At 36.4% G+C, this 18,236-nt stretch overlaps 2 protein-coding genes across 5 annotated transcripts; one reads left to right on the top strand and one right to left on the bottom strand.

Annotated features, from left to right (window-relative positions):
- Positions 1 to 58: 58 nt before the first annotated feature.
- LOC126805076 (uncharacterized) lies at positions 59 to 3,292 on the bottom strand. Its single transcript, XM_050532172.1, has 7 exons — positions 3,029 to 3,292; positions 2,781 to 2,899; positions 2,532 to 2,614; positions 2,304 to 2,425; positions 1,343 to 1,507; positions 668 to 755; positions 59 to 556 (listed from the first exon to the last, which is right to left on the bottom strand). Exons 1-7 carry the CDS (start codon positions 3,147 to 3,149, stop codon positions 358 to 360), a joined length of 897 nt encoding a protein of 298 aa, XP_050388129.1. The 5' UTR covers positions 3,150 to 3,292; the 3' UTR covers positions 59 to 357.
- A 7,963-nt stretch (positions 3,293 to 11,255) lies between these two features.
- Positions 11,256 to 14,713, top strand: LOC126790680 (putative transcription factor bHLH041). 4 transcript variants are annotated; one of them, XM_050517015.1, is made up of 7 exons: positions 11,256 to 11,801; positions 11,894 to 12,025; positions 12,140 to 12,260; positions 12,392 to 12,454; positions 12,546 to 13,397; positions 13,552 to 13,983; positions 14,411 to 14,713. In XM_050517015.1, exons 1-7 carry the CDS (start codon positions 11,692 to 11,694, stop codon positions 14,480 to 14,482), a joined length of 1,782 nt encoding a protein of 593 aa, XP_050372972.1. In that variant the 5' UTR covers positions 11,256 to 11,691; the 3' UTR covers positions 14,483 to 14,713. The 4 variants fall into 4 exon arrangements, with proteins under 4 accessions (XP_050372972.1, XP_050372980.1, XP_050372993.1 ...); XM_050517023.1 differs by having other exon boundaries at positions 11,256 to 11,719; positions 11,929 to 12,025; XM_050517036.1 differs by having other exon boundaries at positions 11,257 to 11,801; positions 11,929 to 12,025.
- The last annotated feature ends 3,523 nt before the right edge of the window (positions 14,714 to 18,236 follow it).

Genomic DNA, 18,236 nt, shown 5'->3' on the forward strand with positions numbered 1-18,236 from the left:
ATCTTTTGCCGAATGATTGGCGGATGAAATTTTCCATAGAATGATCTAAAGTTGAGAACATATTTTCTTAATTAATCTGAAGAAAAATTTACTACATTGACAGGAGTTGCAAGAAAATGGTTCCATACAGATGCCCGAAGTTTATAAGATAATCCCTATACACGTATGAAATTTGATTTGCACACAATAAAGAGTGTAATTCCTCTAGAAACATAATTGAGGTCGATATGTATCTAATTTCTCTGGTGGAGCACCATGTTGGCCAAGAAATGTCGTCGGCAGTTAAGAACTTCAACGCAAGCCCTAAGAATGGTCAATAGAAGAAACTGCAATTTGTATACTGATCCCAGACAAAGACTAAGAGGTAGACTTGTCCGGTTGCAGTGATGTCTTTATGAAGTCCACAACAACTGATGCCAATTCGGCTTGATGTGAGCTATAATTATGGTTAGCTCCTTCCACAATATGTAATTTGTGATTAGGTATAATCTTGGCAAACTCTAATGCGTCTTCAACAGCGATGACTTCATCAGCAGACCCATGGACGGTTAACACCCTGTATAAGCCGAAAAACTTGGTCATGCACAAAATGCAAGAAATAAGATCAAACAGGAAGGAAGAGGAAAATGTTAAACAACAAGACAGATTTAGCCCTAGTTTTGCTTACCGACAATCTTTGTCAATTCGAAGGCATGCTTCATGCATATCTGTACTTAGGCGATCCATCAAACTTTCCTCAGTCACTCGATAACTTCCTGCAAGCACATATCCATTAAGTATGTGTAAGAACACTATCCCAGCTTGTGTCGCTGTTGTCTATGAGAGTGATTGCAGTATATACTACTACAGGCTAGTAACGCAGCCAGGATAGTTTATCTCTAGGTTAACAAAAGCACTATTCTTCAGACATTGTCTTATCAGTCACTTTGCCTAGTAAGTTATCAAGAGCAAATATAGTCTGCCTCAAAAGTTGCCACTTTAACCAGTATTATTTCAAAACCTCATGGTAGGAGTGTAAGACATAATTCTCTCCCTTGTTCAGAAGTTGGTCTTTCAACATTGCAATGGAACCACGATTCCGCAAAGATTAATGTAGGGAAAGAAATAGGAAAAATGCATTATTGTACAGAACTAAGATAGTATAGGCCAAGGTAGATCTAGAACCTTGGATATGTTCTTACTAAATAAAATTGCAGATGACATTGTAGTGATTGTACTGATTCCAGAAAGTGAATGAATACATAATCTGAAACAGTTGAAAGATTATATTTAGGCCATTTTCTTCCCTACAGTAAGAGCTTTTGGAGAAAGCACCACAGAAAAAGTAGAATTATCAAATTACCTCTCTTATCGTGAACATCAATAAATCCTTCCTTTTTGATTGTTTGCATAAAGTCTTTTCCGAAGCGTTCTCTAATGCCTCTCTTCAAATCATAACGCCCAGAAACATTGACAACGGTACGAATGTCATGATACTTGGAAGCATATAGGAGCACAGCATCACCTCCTGTAGCAGCATTTTCAGCAATGATTTTGGCACAAGAGAAACAAAAACTATTTTTCCAATATTACTGGGTGGTATCTAACTGTGAAAGATGAAACATATATCAAAGTATGAAAATCAACTTTACAGGAAAACCTCAAGCTAATTCATGGTAAATAGTGTACAAAAAGCCAAATTTTAGTATATTAAAATGAGTTTTACTAAAGGGACTCACCAAGCTAAGGTACAGTAAAATATCCTTTTGTTAAGTACCTACTCTGATTATAAGGCAGCCCACTGTACCTAGCAGAAGAAAGATTAAGGTGCAAGACTATGTCTTTGTTTTGCAGATTACCATACATTTAATGATAAAAGTAAGTAACATTGTTCTAATTTAAGTGCTAATGCTGAGAGAAAGGAGGCAATTAAACGTGAACCCATATCTATACGGGGTGGGGGTTGGGTCTCATTGTTCTAGTATGCATATCGGATGGTAATATACCTTTGTTACCTTTAAGCCATAACATATTCCTGTATGACAAAGTTATTATTTTCCTGGTGGCAACAATGATAACAATCCAAATTGCTAAAAAACCCAGATTGGAGCAAAGTCGTTCACACAGAACTCAGATATCTTGAACACATAACAAGTTCGAATTCATCATAACCAACTTTCCAACAAATGAAGCACAAGAGTACAAAAGGGAGTTAAAGGTATCAAAGGTATTAAACTCAGATATGATATCCTCTTTAGTCAATAAGAGTAACAGAATCAAAGGTATTTGTTTTTTCACAAAGATTGCAAAGCAATCGAACACACCTTTACTGTGCCCAAGGATTGCACTTGGTACACGATTTTCCCCAGAAAAGTGTTGGACTACAGCATGCAAGTCATCGGCCTCTCTACGATAGTGACCATACTGAAAGGTACCTTCACTTTCCCTAATAACAGACAAACCACAGCTAAATCAAAAACATTACAATGTATATACTGAACTATATATTCAAATAACCTATTAAACTCAAATACCGAATTCCACAGCCTTACCCATTCCCAGCAAAGTCAAAACGAAAGGAACTAATTCCTTCATTCTCCAGTGCAACAGCAATGTTTGCAATACTCTTCGTTTCCTGAAAAGCGAAATAGAGCCTTAAAACATTACCAATTATAAAACCTACCAAGCATTATAGTTTTCAAATGAATGAGGTACTGAACTATGAATTAGATACTATAACCAATCAAAATTCCAAAGCCATTTTCTTAATCAATGAAGCTGTAACTCAATCTCAAACTAACCTTGGAGGATCGAAAACCGTGACATAAGATAACAATCTGCCCTGAACCTGTGTCGTGTAATAAGCCCACAAGTTTCTCACCATGTTTGTTGGGTACGGTGATTCTCAGTTGCTGCTTCACTGCAATTAACAAACAAACCACGTTTGTAACTTGATTCCTAAAACATCGGCATTCAAATGAAAGCTCACCTGTTTCAGAATTCAGACCTATAAGATTGATTCTCGAATCAGAATCTAAATATGAATTACCTGGGTTTTGGGCAGTCTGGGCCATTCTCACGATTCGTTTTGGGCTGCGATTTTGGTAAAGGGTGAGTTTTGGCGATGGGAACTTTGGGGAAGTTAAAGAAAATGAATTTGAGAGCAGCATTAAACTAATTGTATAATTAGAGACAGGTGGATGACTGACTTTCCCTCGAGGACCTAGGTGATGGCTCTTCTTTCTCTCTTTGTTCTGCAACACAGTTTTACAGAGGTCTAACTCTTTAACTCGAGCATATTTGCTTGTGATTGGCCAGAAAACAAGGAGTTCCTACAAGTTCCAAGTTGGATGGAAATCCTTATATGCACAGTGAGTACAATGTAATTTTGCTTTTAAAAATAATAATTTATTAGTCTAAATTTCCAGCGTTGTTAGCAAAACTACTTAACGAACTAGGCCACAACTTACCGACTCCTTACACAATAATTACAAGTTTCCATTACCGACTCCTTATACATATTCACAAAGGGAAACGCACAGAAGGTTTTGAACAACTAAATAAACTTTGTCTGGATGTCATTGCTTCAGTTGACATTGTATATAGGTTACAATAATTACAAGTTTCCATTAAAAAACGGGATATCCTTACTTGGGCTATTGGTCTTGCGTCCCGTCCCACCAAAATCAAACAGGACGGGGAACTAACGATGCTAGATTGCAATCTCGTCGTCCCGTTTTAATAAATTTCGGAACAGATTCGGGATTACATGTATTTACACCCTATCTAAGATCATTAACGACTCCTTATACATACATGTTCAGAAATATTATAGCTTTATCCATGTTGGCATAACATGAAAATAAAGTTCGAAAACTACAACATAATATTAAAAACATGAAGATTTTAGAAGCATTTTATGCTTTGATTGTATTGTTTAAATCCTCATATTTTCTATGTTATTCTCTTATTCATTATCATTTTGACTTATATTATTATTTTAGGTGTTTTTGAAAGCAAATGAGAGGATTATGGAGAAAAGATGCATTCAAAACATAAAATCTGCCAGTGCAAAACAGTCAACTACGACGGATTATAGCGGGCAACTCACATGGTGGAAAATTATGAATCATATATCGATGGAAATCCCTTTGAGTCTACTTTCCAGATCCGTTGGAATCACATCAATATCATAAAGTTATGCACGATTTAGCGAGCAAATGTCTGTATGGCTGATAATCACGTTGTGGATCGAAAGTTATATTTCAAGGCTCGGACCACTCCAAGCAGCCCATGGACAACTTTTGAAGTATAATTCTGACATATATAATATTATGGACGCAATTTATGAGTCAAGTAAGATAAATCCTATAAGGAAACAAAGAAGACATCCCTAGTTTGAGAAATAAGTTTGTAACTCTATAAAAAGGGGTTTTCTTCCTCTTCTCCTCTTCTCTCTCTTCTCCTCTTCTTTCTCCTCTCTACCCTATGGGACAATAACCTCTATGTTTTTATGTAGCTAAATTCTTCTTGTATGGACGAGGTTAGAAACCCCGAATATGTGATAGACATGATTTGATTATTGGTTTCGTTATAATTATGTTTTGTTATTATTAAGTTTTTGAAGACGTTTATTTGGTTTTGTTTAATGAAAAACTATTACTTGTTTATGTTCATGTATGCACAACATAGAATATTATGAACTTGTGAGTGAGGCTAGAATTAGATTGACTGATCTCCTAAACGATTAGAGGAATAGGACAATAGGTGAAACCAAATAAAGAGGATTGCATACTAGGTAGGCGTTTCCACACTAGTAGTTTGCACATTTGTTTTGATCAAACTTTCATTGTAGTTATTTCTTAGGATAATTCAATGAAGGGATAATGTCTATACCTGGATTGGTTATTCTAAAGATTACGTAACGGTGTGTCATCTTGCTCTAGTAGTTGTGGGAAGTAATAAGAACTTATGCACTGCGTTCATGATTTGTTCTTGATTGAAACCGATTCTTAACTTAATAGTTGAACCTAAGATTTTACACATGTTTTGAACGTATTCGGTGGTGGACAACTGAATCCATAATCTCATATCCATCTGATCTTTTATCAAGTTTGTTTTAATTGGTTATTAATTTTTCTTATTTTCTTTTTATTATAATCGAAAAACCCCAAATTCATTGATCTAGTTAGTTTAGTTTAATTGCTTTTATGTTCTTGTTATTTAACGTAAATTGTGAAAGTACCCTTAATTTCTGGTATCGAACAATCTCCGTTTATTCTATACTACGATTGACAATCTTTTACATGGTTAATTTTGAGGCTATCTTGACCCTATAGAAGACTGGCGTTTCATTATGTAGGATAACTCTCCCAGGTGCTTGGAATAACAGAAAATATAAATTACGAATTACAGTATTTTTACGAACTAGAAAACTTAAACAGGACTTGGGCCTTGGAGGGCCGAACATATATATTTGGCTATATTGCTATAAGCCAAGCGACACACTCTTGTATCGTTGGCATACTCTATTCGATCAAAAGGACATGTTGTGAATCTGAAAGAAGATGGTTACGCTGCACGCCTACTAGTTGGCTAATTTCCTTCATCCTCGTGTCAAGTTGTTGCATAAATTCTTCTTCAAGCTCTTCTATATCACCTAAACTTCCGGCTTCCTTTGGGGCAATGTTCTTCACTGTCAGCATGATCGATACATTCATATTACGGCAGAGAGTCTTATCCATAGCAGCGCCACACTTTCACATAATATCCGGATGAGGACCAAAGCTTTTTCTAGGTTTTCGACGGTCACAAGGAGCAGCTTTCTTTACACGTTTTGGGGATTTCGGGTTAGGATCATTATGAGAAGAGTAGTATATCCATTGGTTTTCTCTTAATGGAATTACATGGAACATGAGGAGGAGTGTGGTCTATAGTCTATACTCGTGATATCGTAAAAACTATTATCGCTCAGTAGACATGGAGCAGGATCAGTGATCGGCGTAATGGCAACGTACTGTTTCTTCATGTACTCAGTACGTAGTCGTGCTGCTACAGCTGGAGACAACATGATTTTCTAATGGACATGGAGCGGGAGTAGTAGTTGTATTGCCGAGTGTTTGTTTTGTTGAACCTTCCTCTTTGTCATCTTCTTTATATGATGGGAACAGATCAAGAGTAACCAGACTAGGGTTTTTGTGTTCATGATTATTCAAGTCGACAATATCGCCACTATTCGTTTGCTCATTATTCATGTCCGGAAAAAGATCGAGAGGTACCACAGTGGGGTTTCTTGGTTCATCATTCAAGTTGGAAAGGACCAGAGACGCCACACTAGAGCTTATAATTGGTCGATCGTTCGAATCCGCGAGAAGAACAAGAGGTGCCAGCTGACAAGTACTTTCGATGGGCTTAACATTCAAGTCCGGGCGGACGTCTAGCAGTACAAAATTAAGAGGATCACTGATCGATCTCAACCAAGAGTTCTTCTTTTCCATTTTTGAAACAATTGGAGGCGAAATAAACTTTTTGAATGATTGATTAATTAATGAGGATTTCTTGATTATATACGTATAAAGAAGCCTGAGATTAATTGTGGTTTGTAACTTTGTATTGACTCTTATTGTTCCTTGGAGGTAGGAAAACTCTTTCAGCTGGGAAAGTTTTAAGCAGAACCGTACTTAACTAACTTTTTCTTCTTCTCAATTTTGCTCTTCTTCAGTTCTGCTTGGCTTTCGTCTCTGTTCATTCTTGATTGAGTCTTGGTATTTCTCTTTGGAGTCTAGTTTAGGGTTTTCTCATTCCAGAACAAATCTTGTCGATCTCATCATCTACCTAAACTTTCTCCAACCTTCTTCAACACCAAAACGTCAAACCTCTACCCCGAGAAAACTCTAAATCCACTTCTACCCAGTTCTTTCTTCCAGCTTTACCAATTACTGATTCAAAAGCTCAAAGCCTCAACGACAACAAAACAAATACTCATGGCCTCGATGTCGTCGGTGTCCATGACCAAGGTGGAGCCATGGTCGTCCATATTCTTCGGTATCGTCGTCGGTCTCATCGCCGTCACCGTCAGGTGTTGATCTTCTCTATCTCGCAGAGGTTATAGACGCGGAGCGTGGGGCATATTGGGTCTCCGCTGGAGAGCTTGCCTTTTTCTTATCTGAGTCTCCTTTTCAACTGAAGAACTGAAGAAGATGAGGACGCTTTGTTCAACAGGGTCAAAGTGGGAGGGAATAAAGTAAAATATATAAGCTATTTTCAGATGTTTTAATTATGCGGGACCCATCATTTTGCCCGACTTGGAGAAGAGTCAAGAATTGACTGCGGGCCTGGTCGATTAGGTTTTGAACTTTTGATCGGGCAATGAACATGCGATGCATTTGACAAAATCCTGATTAGGAGGCAAAACCGTGGTCTTGCCAGCCCCGGTGCATTTGCTCTTACCTATTTCCAGCCGATCTGATTCGATCAATATTTACTGAATAAAGTTGCTCTTACCTATATAAACAAATTAATAATGATTTAGTCGCCAGATGTCAATTAGGTAGTAACATAGTATATTCTATAGAGTAATTATTCTTTGTATATGAAATATTACGTGACACTGCTATGTGGTGTACTCAGCCAATCAGATGACTCCATGGTATGATAAATATGAGAAATTTTTAAGTTCTCCCGGAGAACCACATGGTAATATCTAGTGGTCCTCTATTCTAATCGACATTTGACCCTCAGGATTTAATATAAAAAATCATATTTAAGTCATTTTATTAAATGTTATTTTGAGTTTCTTTCTAAAACCCTAAACCATACACTCTAATACTCTAAACTCTAAAACCCTATACTCTAAATCCTACACTCTAAAACTATATACCTTAAACCCTAAACTCAAAATTATAGTTTAAAATCATCAATACCCATGAATGTTATCTCACAAATAATAAAAATATGTAAAATTATAATTTTGGTGTAATAAATCTACATGTCAAACTTTAACAGGTGAGGATGACCACTAGACATTATCACACGGTTCTCCGAGAGGATTGAAATTTTTTTCGATAAACATGCACGCGATGAAAACGGAAAATATTATTTAAATATAAGTAACCAATAAGAAATAAATACAGTAAAAAATAGACCAATAATATTAAATGGGTACGTCATGTAGACTATATACCAGGTATATATAATAATTTTTCTTATAGCCGATAAAAAAACAAACACAATATCTTTAAATGAAATGTTTTAGCGCCACAATATGGCGCTAGATTTGACGCCACAATCCTATGAGGCATGCCACATAATCTTATCACGTCAATAATTAAAATAGTCATAAAATATCATTTTTAACAAAAATACAATCATATCCATGTTAATTCAACGGCTCTAAATTATTATAAAAATATAATTTTTTCTTTGTCATTTATTCTTATTTTCATTACGATAATGCTTTCAAAATATTTTTTTATATTTTACAAAAGTATGCTTATATATATATTTGTGTGTGTGCGGGCGTAAACTCATTTTCAAAATAAAATTATTTCATCCGCGAAAAATAAAGACATGTGTGCGCGAAAAATATATTTAAAAATAAAATTATTTTGTCCTAAATAATTTTGTTGGATATTTTTAATTTGATAGAATATATATATATATATATATATATATATATATGGTAATTGTCGGCCATATATGATCATTGTCGGCCAGTATTAATTTTCATGAAAAAAATAATTTGTTACCTAACATGTCCCATAAAATCTAATAAAGTGTCATAAGATTATAATGTTGTTTTCATTATTTATAAGGTAATTTTTTGAACAAATATAGTAAAATAATTTTCGAATAAATGTAAGAATGTTACTAAATCGTTTGAAATTTAATTTATATTTACAAAATATGGTATCCGAATTATGTCCATGAAAATATTTCTTTTTTTTTATTTTTTTTAATTTAATAATCATAATGAATAAATATTAAACAAGTATATGATTGTCTTTTTGTTTAAAAATTACTATTTTAATTACTGATGTGACAAAGTTATGTGGCATGTCACGTAAGATTGTGGCGCCGAATCTGGTGCCCTAGCAATGCTCTATCTTTAATTAGATACCAATACATAGGATCCTCGTAGTTGCGATTTAATTGACTAACTAACAATCAGAGTAGAAGATGCTCTAAACAAAAGTATAGACAAAAGAAAGATGTACCAAAATTCATATGAATGTTTTGGTTATTAACCATAGTGCAAGCACTAGTGGTGATGCATATGTGTAAACGCAGTTTTCTGCAGTTGAGTAAAAATAAGAAGTTATATAATTTCAATTCAGATAGCTAGGATTTATACAGATTTGAGTCATTTGACAAATGACGGAGGGCCATAAGATCGATGGGATAACTATTAATTATGTGCCGTGGCTATGCTTCTCTTACATATCGCCCTCTTGGGATTCATCAACGACAAGATGCCTTAGTCAAGGATTTGACCACCACCAATTCAAAACGTTTTGGTGGAGACTTGTACGTGGATCCAAGTTTTTTCTTCTTCTTCTTTTGGGTAATCCTATATATTAGTCCTATAATAATTGAGTTTGTATTTTCCCAGGAACACTTCTCAATAAATTGATTAATGAGATTTAAAAGATGTTCACACATCTAGTCGGTATAGGTGATCAGGATGAATTTCACCATTATTTAGATTTTAACATCACATTATGAGACTAATTAAACAATGAACTTTGAGGGTTTCAATAGATCTCAACTTCTAAAACTAAAATCCAATAGCATGTGACCATAATATTGATCATCACGTGTGATTGATCGTGTGATCATCTGTGAAATTTAAGGGTTAAAAATTTAAATAACCTAATTATCAAAATCTTTTAACGTGACATCGCTCTTCCTTCTGCTTTACAAGAACAAGCTAATAATAAAGTGTATCAACCTTGCACGTACACTTAACACTTAACCTTTGATTTCATTACCTTTTTTTCTCTAGGGTACGAGTCTAATAACGTAACTTGAGCAAATTGATAAGGCTGCGAATATTAAACAACCCAAATTAAACTCGTAGATAAAATAAGGGTGTCTCTTGATAACCAGCAGTCCTTGCGGCAGCTCGGACTTGTCAAATTTCTAGAGTGATAGAATGGTATATATGAAATTGAATAATCGATGGTGCATGCAGGCATGGTGTGAAATGCAAGAGTAGTCAACCAGCTATACCTTGTAGCAAGACACTTTCATTTACGCACTCCCGAAAGTTTCCAACGCTACTTGAATCTAGCTATAGCTAAGTGAAGCTTCGATCGGCCGGATCGATCAGTTGAACATAGAGCAAGTGTACGTACACCCGTTTTGCATTCTTCATATATACTCTTACGTGTTAGCAATTAAAAGATGACTTTCAACTAGAAGTATTTAGTCATAACCTAATACAATCGAAAACAAGCCTTTAAGGCTTTAACGAAACATATGCATAATACAATTCCATTAACTATATATAAATTATAAGGGTTAGATATTTCTTCAAAGAATTTAACTATGCTATAGATTGTTAATGTATACTCCCTCCGTTTTTTTAATATAAGTCGTTTTAGGTTTTGATTTTCATTTCAATATATAAGTCGTTTTAATTTTTACTCCATGATATTTTCTAATTTGTCTATGAGCCACAATAATGACAAAAATTTTCATTGGGAATCGGTATCAATTATCATTAATTTCATTGTGGGAATTTATATCAATGAAGCCTTGAATATGAATTAAATTGTCATTATAATTGTTTCTTAATCTGTGTGAAAACTCCTAAAACCACATGTAAGACGAGTTTCAACTTCGATAGGTACGTAAATGCGAGATCATATATGTTGGAAGTTACAAGGAAATAGTGATTTTACCATGTGGGAATTGAAATATGGAGAGAGAAAAGAAACATATATATAGAAGATGGAACGGGAACTTGATCGAGATGTGTATAGTGTATACATGCATGAGATTATGAGAAGGAAAAAAAACACTCAGAAAGGGACAGTATCGTCTGCCTTCCTCCCTTGACCTTCTTAAAATCTATAAGAGAATCCAACCCAAGTGGCCAGGGATGCAGATTATTCAATATATAAGGTCATTGGGGTAGACTTTGACCACTACTTTTCTGTTTTCAAATCTCAAACAACTGATCGAGCATGCTATTAGTACAAATGTTATTATTGCTTTCCCTTCCTGCCTGGCTGCTTCTCATATTTCTCTCTCCCTCTCTCGCTTTGCTTACTCGATTGCTACTACTTTTCAAGTTTCTCATCTACTACCACTTTCCTTGTTCCTAGTCATAAATCTTCACTAAACAAACCCCCACCTCCCCCCCTCTCTCTCTCTCTCTCATGACGCAAATCTGTACGTAGCTGCGTAGCAAGGGACCTCTTCTTCTAGCTTCTTGTTCCAATTTCATGCCTCATCACTACTTTTCAACTCGATATCTCCGTATTCTTTGTATCCTTGTCAGCTTATTAGATTCTTCTGTATATGGGACACTCATATATATAGCATATAAGGACTCTTTCTATTCCCTCTAGACGTCCTGCATATTTGTCAAAATGAAAGACCAGGCCAGAAGGAAACACAGTCAATTCAGACACACTCAATCAAATCGGTAGCAACAGAGATACCTCTTAGCCTCCGGCCTCCGGCCTCCATTGTGCGTATCTGTATATGGACACTGCGTTCGAGCTCGATGAAGGTTCTCGCGCCAATTTTCTTAAGCTAGTTATGCAGTCGATTAGTTGCTCTTACATTTGCTTATGGCGGTCTTTTTTTCCCAAGTATGTATCTCACTTTTCCAGTTCTGGATCTGTAGACTAATATAAATATGCAGCCACTCATGTATATGTGAATGGTTATTGTAAATGTGCAGCTGTTTATTGTTTTTTGATGGTGTTTATGATGAAGAAAACCGACCCGCCAGCTCTTCGTCTTCTGGAGTTAGTCTAGCTCGGAGGCTTTTCGATGAGTATCGACGGTCAATGATCCCAATCGTCCAAAATGAGTAAGCACATGCATGTCATGATCAGTACTAGTCTTCTTATATAATTTGGCTGATATCAAGATTGATAAATTGATATTAGCTAGTCTGATTAATTTCTTTACAATATCCGATCAGATGTGTTCCAGGATTCGCTTTCAGAAATAGCCTTGCCTATGTAGAGCTACAAGAAACGGACCTCCAAAGACTGGCATCAGTTCAAATTCAGAATCAATTCTATCAGGAAGCAAGAATTAAGGTAGGTTGCTAGCACTATGATGATTCAGTGGATGTTAGTCATGTTACATACACTGATACACACATTTATACAAACACCCAATATATAATTATATTTACTCATTGCATGTGTACACCTTTCTCTTAGTACAGACTGCAGTTTTCATGGGGTGCAAGAGTGGAGAGATTGAACTAGGATTCTCCAATGTGTCTCAAGTAAGACTATCTTTCATTTTCATACACAAACTAATTAGCAGATAATTATCTGAATTATTGAGCTTTAATTAGTTTTGTTTTTAATTCGCAGATGAACGTAAAGAAAGAACTGATCATGAGAAGCTGGATGCTGGCAGAAGCTTTCTCTAAATCCCAATTTTCTCCACGTACAGTTGAAGTAGTTAGGGCAAATACTGAGCAGCAAAACCAACTTTCATCATCTACCTCATCTTTGAGATCGCCATCAACCATGGATAGCCCCGAATATTCGTCCCTCATCTTCAACACTATTCAAGCATCTACTGCTACTACTTCGCTCCATATCCCATCTGATCAAGTACTCTTTACTAATACAAACTTTACTTCATTATTCCAACCAACTGTATCACCAACTACAAACATTATTAGTAGTACTAGTACTAGTAGTAGTAGTCCTCATCAACAAACCATGCAAGCAATTTCTCGAATTCGAGGGAATGTCCAATTACCAGCTCCTGAATTCGAAGATGCTGAGATTACAAGAGCCATCCTTGCTGTCCTGACTTCTCCTTCTTCTTCCCCTTCTCCTCCTTTTTCTGTATCTCCACACCAATCAGTAACTCGAGCATTGAGTAGTGATTCGGCTCCTAGTCCTAGTCATCATGGCCTGCTTAACCCGAAAGCCGGCAGTGCTTTCAAGAATTACATCTCATCGCCATTGGCCCCAAGAACACAAATGAAAGGCGCTGCTAATTTAGGAGTGCGTAAGCAAACTATGGTGAAGCGATCGATTTCCTTCTTGAGAAGCTTAAATCTAATGAGAATTCGCGATCAAGGTATGCAGCAAGCTGCAACCCGCCCCACGACCAGTCAGTTGCATCATATGATATCTGAGCGCAAAAGGCGTGAGAAACTCAACGAAAGCTTTCATTCTTTAAGATCCCTACTTCCTCCTGGAACCAAGGTACGTCAAAACTCTTAATATGTAATGTTGTCAAGTCTGAAACAATTGTCAAGTACTTAAAATAACAATTTACAAACTATGATGATGACGATTGCGTACTGGCAGGTTTGGTTGTAAGGTGTAATCTTATGTTTAATTTGCATTATGCATGCAGAAAGACAAAGCATCGGTGCTTACAACTGCAAGGGATTACTTAACTAGTTTAAAAGCTCAAGTTGATGAGCTTAGCAAGCGAAACCAGCAGTTAGAGGCAGCTGCAAAGCTTAAAACTAAAGAAGAAGAAGAAAAAGATCCAGAAGAAGATCAAGAAGAAGTGGAAGCAGCTGCCTCCTCGTCCACCGAAAGAGTTAGTGTTACACTTACGCATGTATCTAGTTCGAGCACAGATCAAGATCATCAAATTATTGCCCTGCAAGTAATGGTGAGATCAGGAGAATGTTCGACCGAAGATATAGTAATTAGAATCTTGGAATTCTTGAAGCAAGTAAAGAACATGAGCTTGATGTCCATGCAAGCGAGTACTAGGAAAACAGAATTGCATCCCAATATCAACCGCGTGGTCTTGATATTAAGAGTTAATGATCAGGTATGCAATCTTATTTATCTAATTAATTACTAATTAGATTATATAACTGTGTCTGCAATCTGCATGCAAACCAAAACCTCGCTTAATTCCTAGTAGTTCTAGGAAAGTTCATAAAATAATAACTGCAACAAAAGTTGAAACTTTGAGATCGCTACGTAGCATTAATTAACTATCTTTAGGATGATTCCTAATTATATTTTGGTTGTTGTAGATTTAAATACTAATTGTCACTCTGGGTAAAGGTAATTTTCATAGCGCCATTTTAGCATGCGATCTAAAACTAATAATTGAATAACAGTATGAAATTATTAAATATACAGGACTTGATAATAATATAGGAAATGAGAAGGAAGGGGTCTTTACACTTTAATATATTACAAAATTAGTGATTAGAGACTAATTAATTAATTACTTTGTGCTTATGTAGGCGAACGAATGGGACAAGTCTGCCTTCCAGGAAGCAATCAGAAGGGTCGTTGCTGACGTGACATATAAATAATTGGAATTTTTCTTGTAGAATTTTTGACTCGTCAAGATTTTGATATGTGTATGGCTTTGTTCTTCGGATGAGAATCCTCTCTTGATTTGAAAATGCCTGAGTTTTTTCCTGATATTTTAAGACAGAATGAGATGGTGACACGTGGATTTATCGAATCCAATGGTCTACAATTCCAATTCATCTCCTTTGGTTTCTTCTTTCTTCTCTGTAATTAGAAAAAAAATCCATTCCCTTCCCTTTCCCTTTGTCTCTCTTCTGTTGCTCTTTGGTTTGTCTCCAAAATTATGGATTTTGTCAGTACTTCCTCCATCTCATAGTCATAGATGAGATAAAGTGCTTCTTTAAGATCACAATTCTAATCAAAATCATCCATTTGTGTGCAAAGAAAATATGGGTTCTTACAATTTAACTCAAGAAACAGGAAAGGTTCAATCTTTGTTGAAATCTCCAATATCTTGACCAAATTTTGTGGGCAACAAAAGAAAGCAAAACATTAGATAAGTCATAATAGTTGAAACAATTCCAACATCGCCTGACTGTTCTGCGAGCTTTATGACATTTAGGGACACATATAAGTGGTTTCCAATGTTAAAGCATAAGTTAAAAATATGGTTTTAATTTAGTTTGTGGGTCTCCATAGTTCCGCTATCGATCTTCGTTGTTCTCTATAAAATCACTCGTTATGTTTGACGTGCATGCGTGAATGCTTTGACAAAATTGATGCTTTTGTTTATCTCTTTACATGGTTTTGAAACATAGTTAGTACGTGGGGTTTACAAATTACTATGATAAGTATGATTAGTATTTCCTTCATGTTTGAATTTGTTTAACATGCATGAGCGTACAGAAGAATGCAAGTTTGGTTCATGGCATACATATACATATACATGTTTTATTTTTTATACTTAAATTGGAAATTGGGTGAGGTTGGTAGAGAGAGAGAGAGAGAGAGACTGGGTCTGGGAGAGCTGGGAGAGCTGGGAGAGAAATCTTCCATAAACGAGAGAAGAAAAAAGAAAAGTTGTCAGCTATTGGATGAAGTTTTAAACACGTGTCGCCAGTTTCTAGGTCAGCAAGATCAGGAGATATAATAGATCAGGAGAGGATCCGGATCCTTCTTCTTTTGGCATTGGATGCATGCTTTCTATTGAGTTTTTGGCCCTCACATCCGGCTATCTTCAACATCCGATTAGTTTCCCAACTCATAATCTATTTCATTCAATTTTTTTTGCTGCGCCTCTATATTTTCGATTAAAATTTTCAATTACATGTAATACGCAATAGCTAGTAACATGCACCTAAGTCTCAATTTATGTACTAAAACGTAGTGCACTCGATATGATCAAGTACTATATCGAAAAGACTCCACCACAAAACTACATGAAAAAAAAACATATTTATAAAATGAACACTAATAGTGATTGAACCTGTATATAACAAAGTAAACAACTGTAACGACCCCAAAATTTCGAGCTTAAAAACTCAAAATTCTAAAGTCGTTAAACACAAAATAATCTCAAATAAATCGAAATCATTAAAGTGTAACAGCGGATCAATTCTGAGTTCTCAATACAACTCAGACAACCAATTATTACAACCCAAATTTATAATCCATACATAAAATGGAAATGTAATAATCCTCACAAATCACTCACAAATCTCACAAATAAAATTACACAAATTCTCACACACAAATCCACGCTAAAACCTCACCACAAGTAGGATACGAACGACGTAGAGCCTCTGTAGTCGTCACTCAACCTCCACTAATCAGCACCTGCGGAATTATCCCCTACACCATCGAATTGGTGCACCGGGATTGTAAACACAAACCCGGTAAGCTTATAGCTCGTATGAGTAAAAATCGAAATATAATTCGCATATCAAAATATACGAAAGATCACAAAACAACAAATATAAATGCCCTCATGAGTCAATGGACAGCCCATCTGGTTGTCCCAAAGAAATATGAAATGAAACGCTCATGAGAAAATTAAGTAACTCTTCTGGTTATGTAATAACCCTAAATTTTAGACAATGTTAGTTTGATTTGGAATTCTATAAAATTTCGAATTTTATTAGAATGAACGTATTTGGTTGCGACGTTAGTAAACGAGAAACGGAAACGTTCTCGGAACGTTTAAATTGAAAAACGTTACATTTCAGTAACGTTTATATCGACTTTTATTCCGTCGATCGGTTGCGAAAACTTCCTTCACGAAAGTTGTAGAGCTCGTCGATACGAGTTTGTGGATATGTGACACGTTCGAATCGGCCGTCGTACGTAAAAGTTATTAACGACGGAAGTTAGTTTCCGATTTGGAAAAGGGTATAAAAGGAAAGAACTGAAGGGTTAGGGTTTCCATTTTCGGAAACCCTTCACCCCGCCTCCCTTTTCCCTTTTCTCTCTCTCCCCCTCGCGATTTTCTCCCTCCCCGAGCTCTCTCTCCCTCACTGACCTCGCCGGCGATCTCCATCGCCATTCGACCGTGGCCTCCACCGCCTAGCGCAGGAGCACCGCACGGCCCTTCTCTGCAGACCCCGAGGTCGACGCGTCTCCTCGCGATGTCGTTAACCTCCGCGCTCCAACCCGAGACCGCAAGCATCGCGCCACCATCGAGCACCACTTCGGCGACGCAAGGGCACGGGGGAGAGCTCCACGACGCCGATCCTCTCCCTTAGAGCCCTCCACTATCGACCCAGGGGCACCCAAGTCCTCCCCGAGGAATCGAAGGTCCACCTACGATCCGAGCGTTTCCGACATCAAATCGGAGGTTTTAACTGCGATTAAGGTATGATTTGTTGTTATTGATGGTTGGATGGTGATTGTGATGAATTTTGGGATCGAATTGAGGAGATCGGAGGTGTGTGAGGAGGAAGGGTTACCGCCGCCTAGAGGCGGCGCGTGGAGGAGCGTGGGAGGAGTAGGAGGCGGCCTAGGACCGTAGGAAGGAAGAGGGGAAGGAGGGGGAGAGTTTGGAGGCGGCGGTGGCGTGATACGCACCGTGGTTTGCCTCGGCGCGTGGGCCCCACGCGCGGCCGACCGGAGGTGGCGCGTGTACCACACGCGCCGCCGTGTGAGGCGGTGTAAATAGTTTTGACTGAAAGGGTATTTTGGTAATTTACTGTGTAACGGTAAATGTAAATGTAAATTTTATTTACTACGGTAAATGTAATTAATTTTTACCTTCGATAAATGTAATTATAAATTACTTTCAGTAAATGTAAAAAGTAATTTGTAAAAGGGTAATTTAGTAAATTTTATTTACTGAGTTGTATTTACATTTAAATCGTACGTATACGTATTAATGTTTATACGTACAGAAATACGTATTAATATTTATACGTACAGAAATACGTATTAATATTTATACGTACAGAAATACGTATTAATATTTATACGTACAGAAATACGTATTAAAATTTATACGTACAGAAATACGTATTAATATTTATACGTACAGAAATACGTATTAATATTTATACGTACAGAAATACGTATTTAATATTTATACGTACAGAAATACGTATTTAATATTTATACGTACAGAAATACGTATATAGTATTTATACGTACAGAAATACGTATATAGTACTTATACGTACAGAAATACGTATTAATGGAGTATTGCACAGTAACTGTGAATAGTGAACCGTGAACAGTAACTTCGTATAGACCAAAATTGCTGAACAGTAACCGTTTATTACTGTTTTGGCATTTAAAGGTTTACGAAACGATTCTAAATGCATGTCT

Source organism: Argentina anserina, chromosome 1 (assembly GCF_933775445.1).
Source record: "Argentina anserina chromosome 1, drPotAnse1.1, whole genome shotgun sequence".
Lineage (NCBI taxonomy): Eukaryota > Viridiplantae > Streptophyta > Magnoliopsida > Rosales > Rosaceae > Argentina > Argentina anserina.

Coding starts and splice junctions, on each gene's coding strand:
- LOC126805076 (XM_050532172.1), bottom strand. CDS start 3,149: ATGCTGCTCTCAAATTCATTTTCTTTAACTTCCCCAAAGTTCCCATCG. Junction 2,900..3,028: donor CCAGACTGCCCAAAACCCAG/GTAATTCATATT, acceptor TGTTAATTGCAG/TGAAGCAGCAACTGAGAATC. Junction 1,508..2,303: donor AATCCTTGGGCACAGTAAAG/GTGTGTTCGATT, acceptor ATGCTGCTACAG/GAGGTGATGCTGTGCTCCTA.
- LOC126790680 (XM_050517015.1), top strand. CDS start 11,692: ATGGACACTGCGTTCGAGCTCGATGAAGGTTCTCGCGCCAATTTTCTT. Junction 12,026..12,139: donor ATCCCAATCGTCCAAAATGA/GTAAGCACATGC, acceptor ATATCCGATCAG/ATGTGTTCCAGGATTCGCTT. Junction 12,261..12,391: donor ATCAGGAAGCAAGAATTAAG/GTAGGTTGCTAG, acceptor CTCTTAGTACAG/ACTGCAGTTTTCATGGGGTG.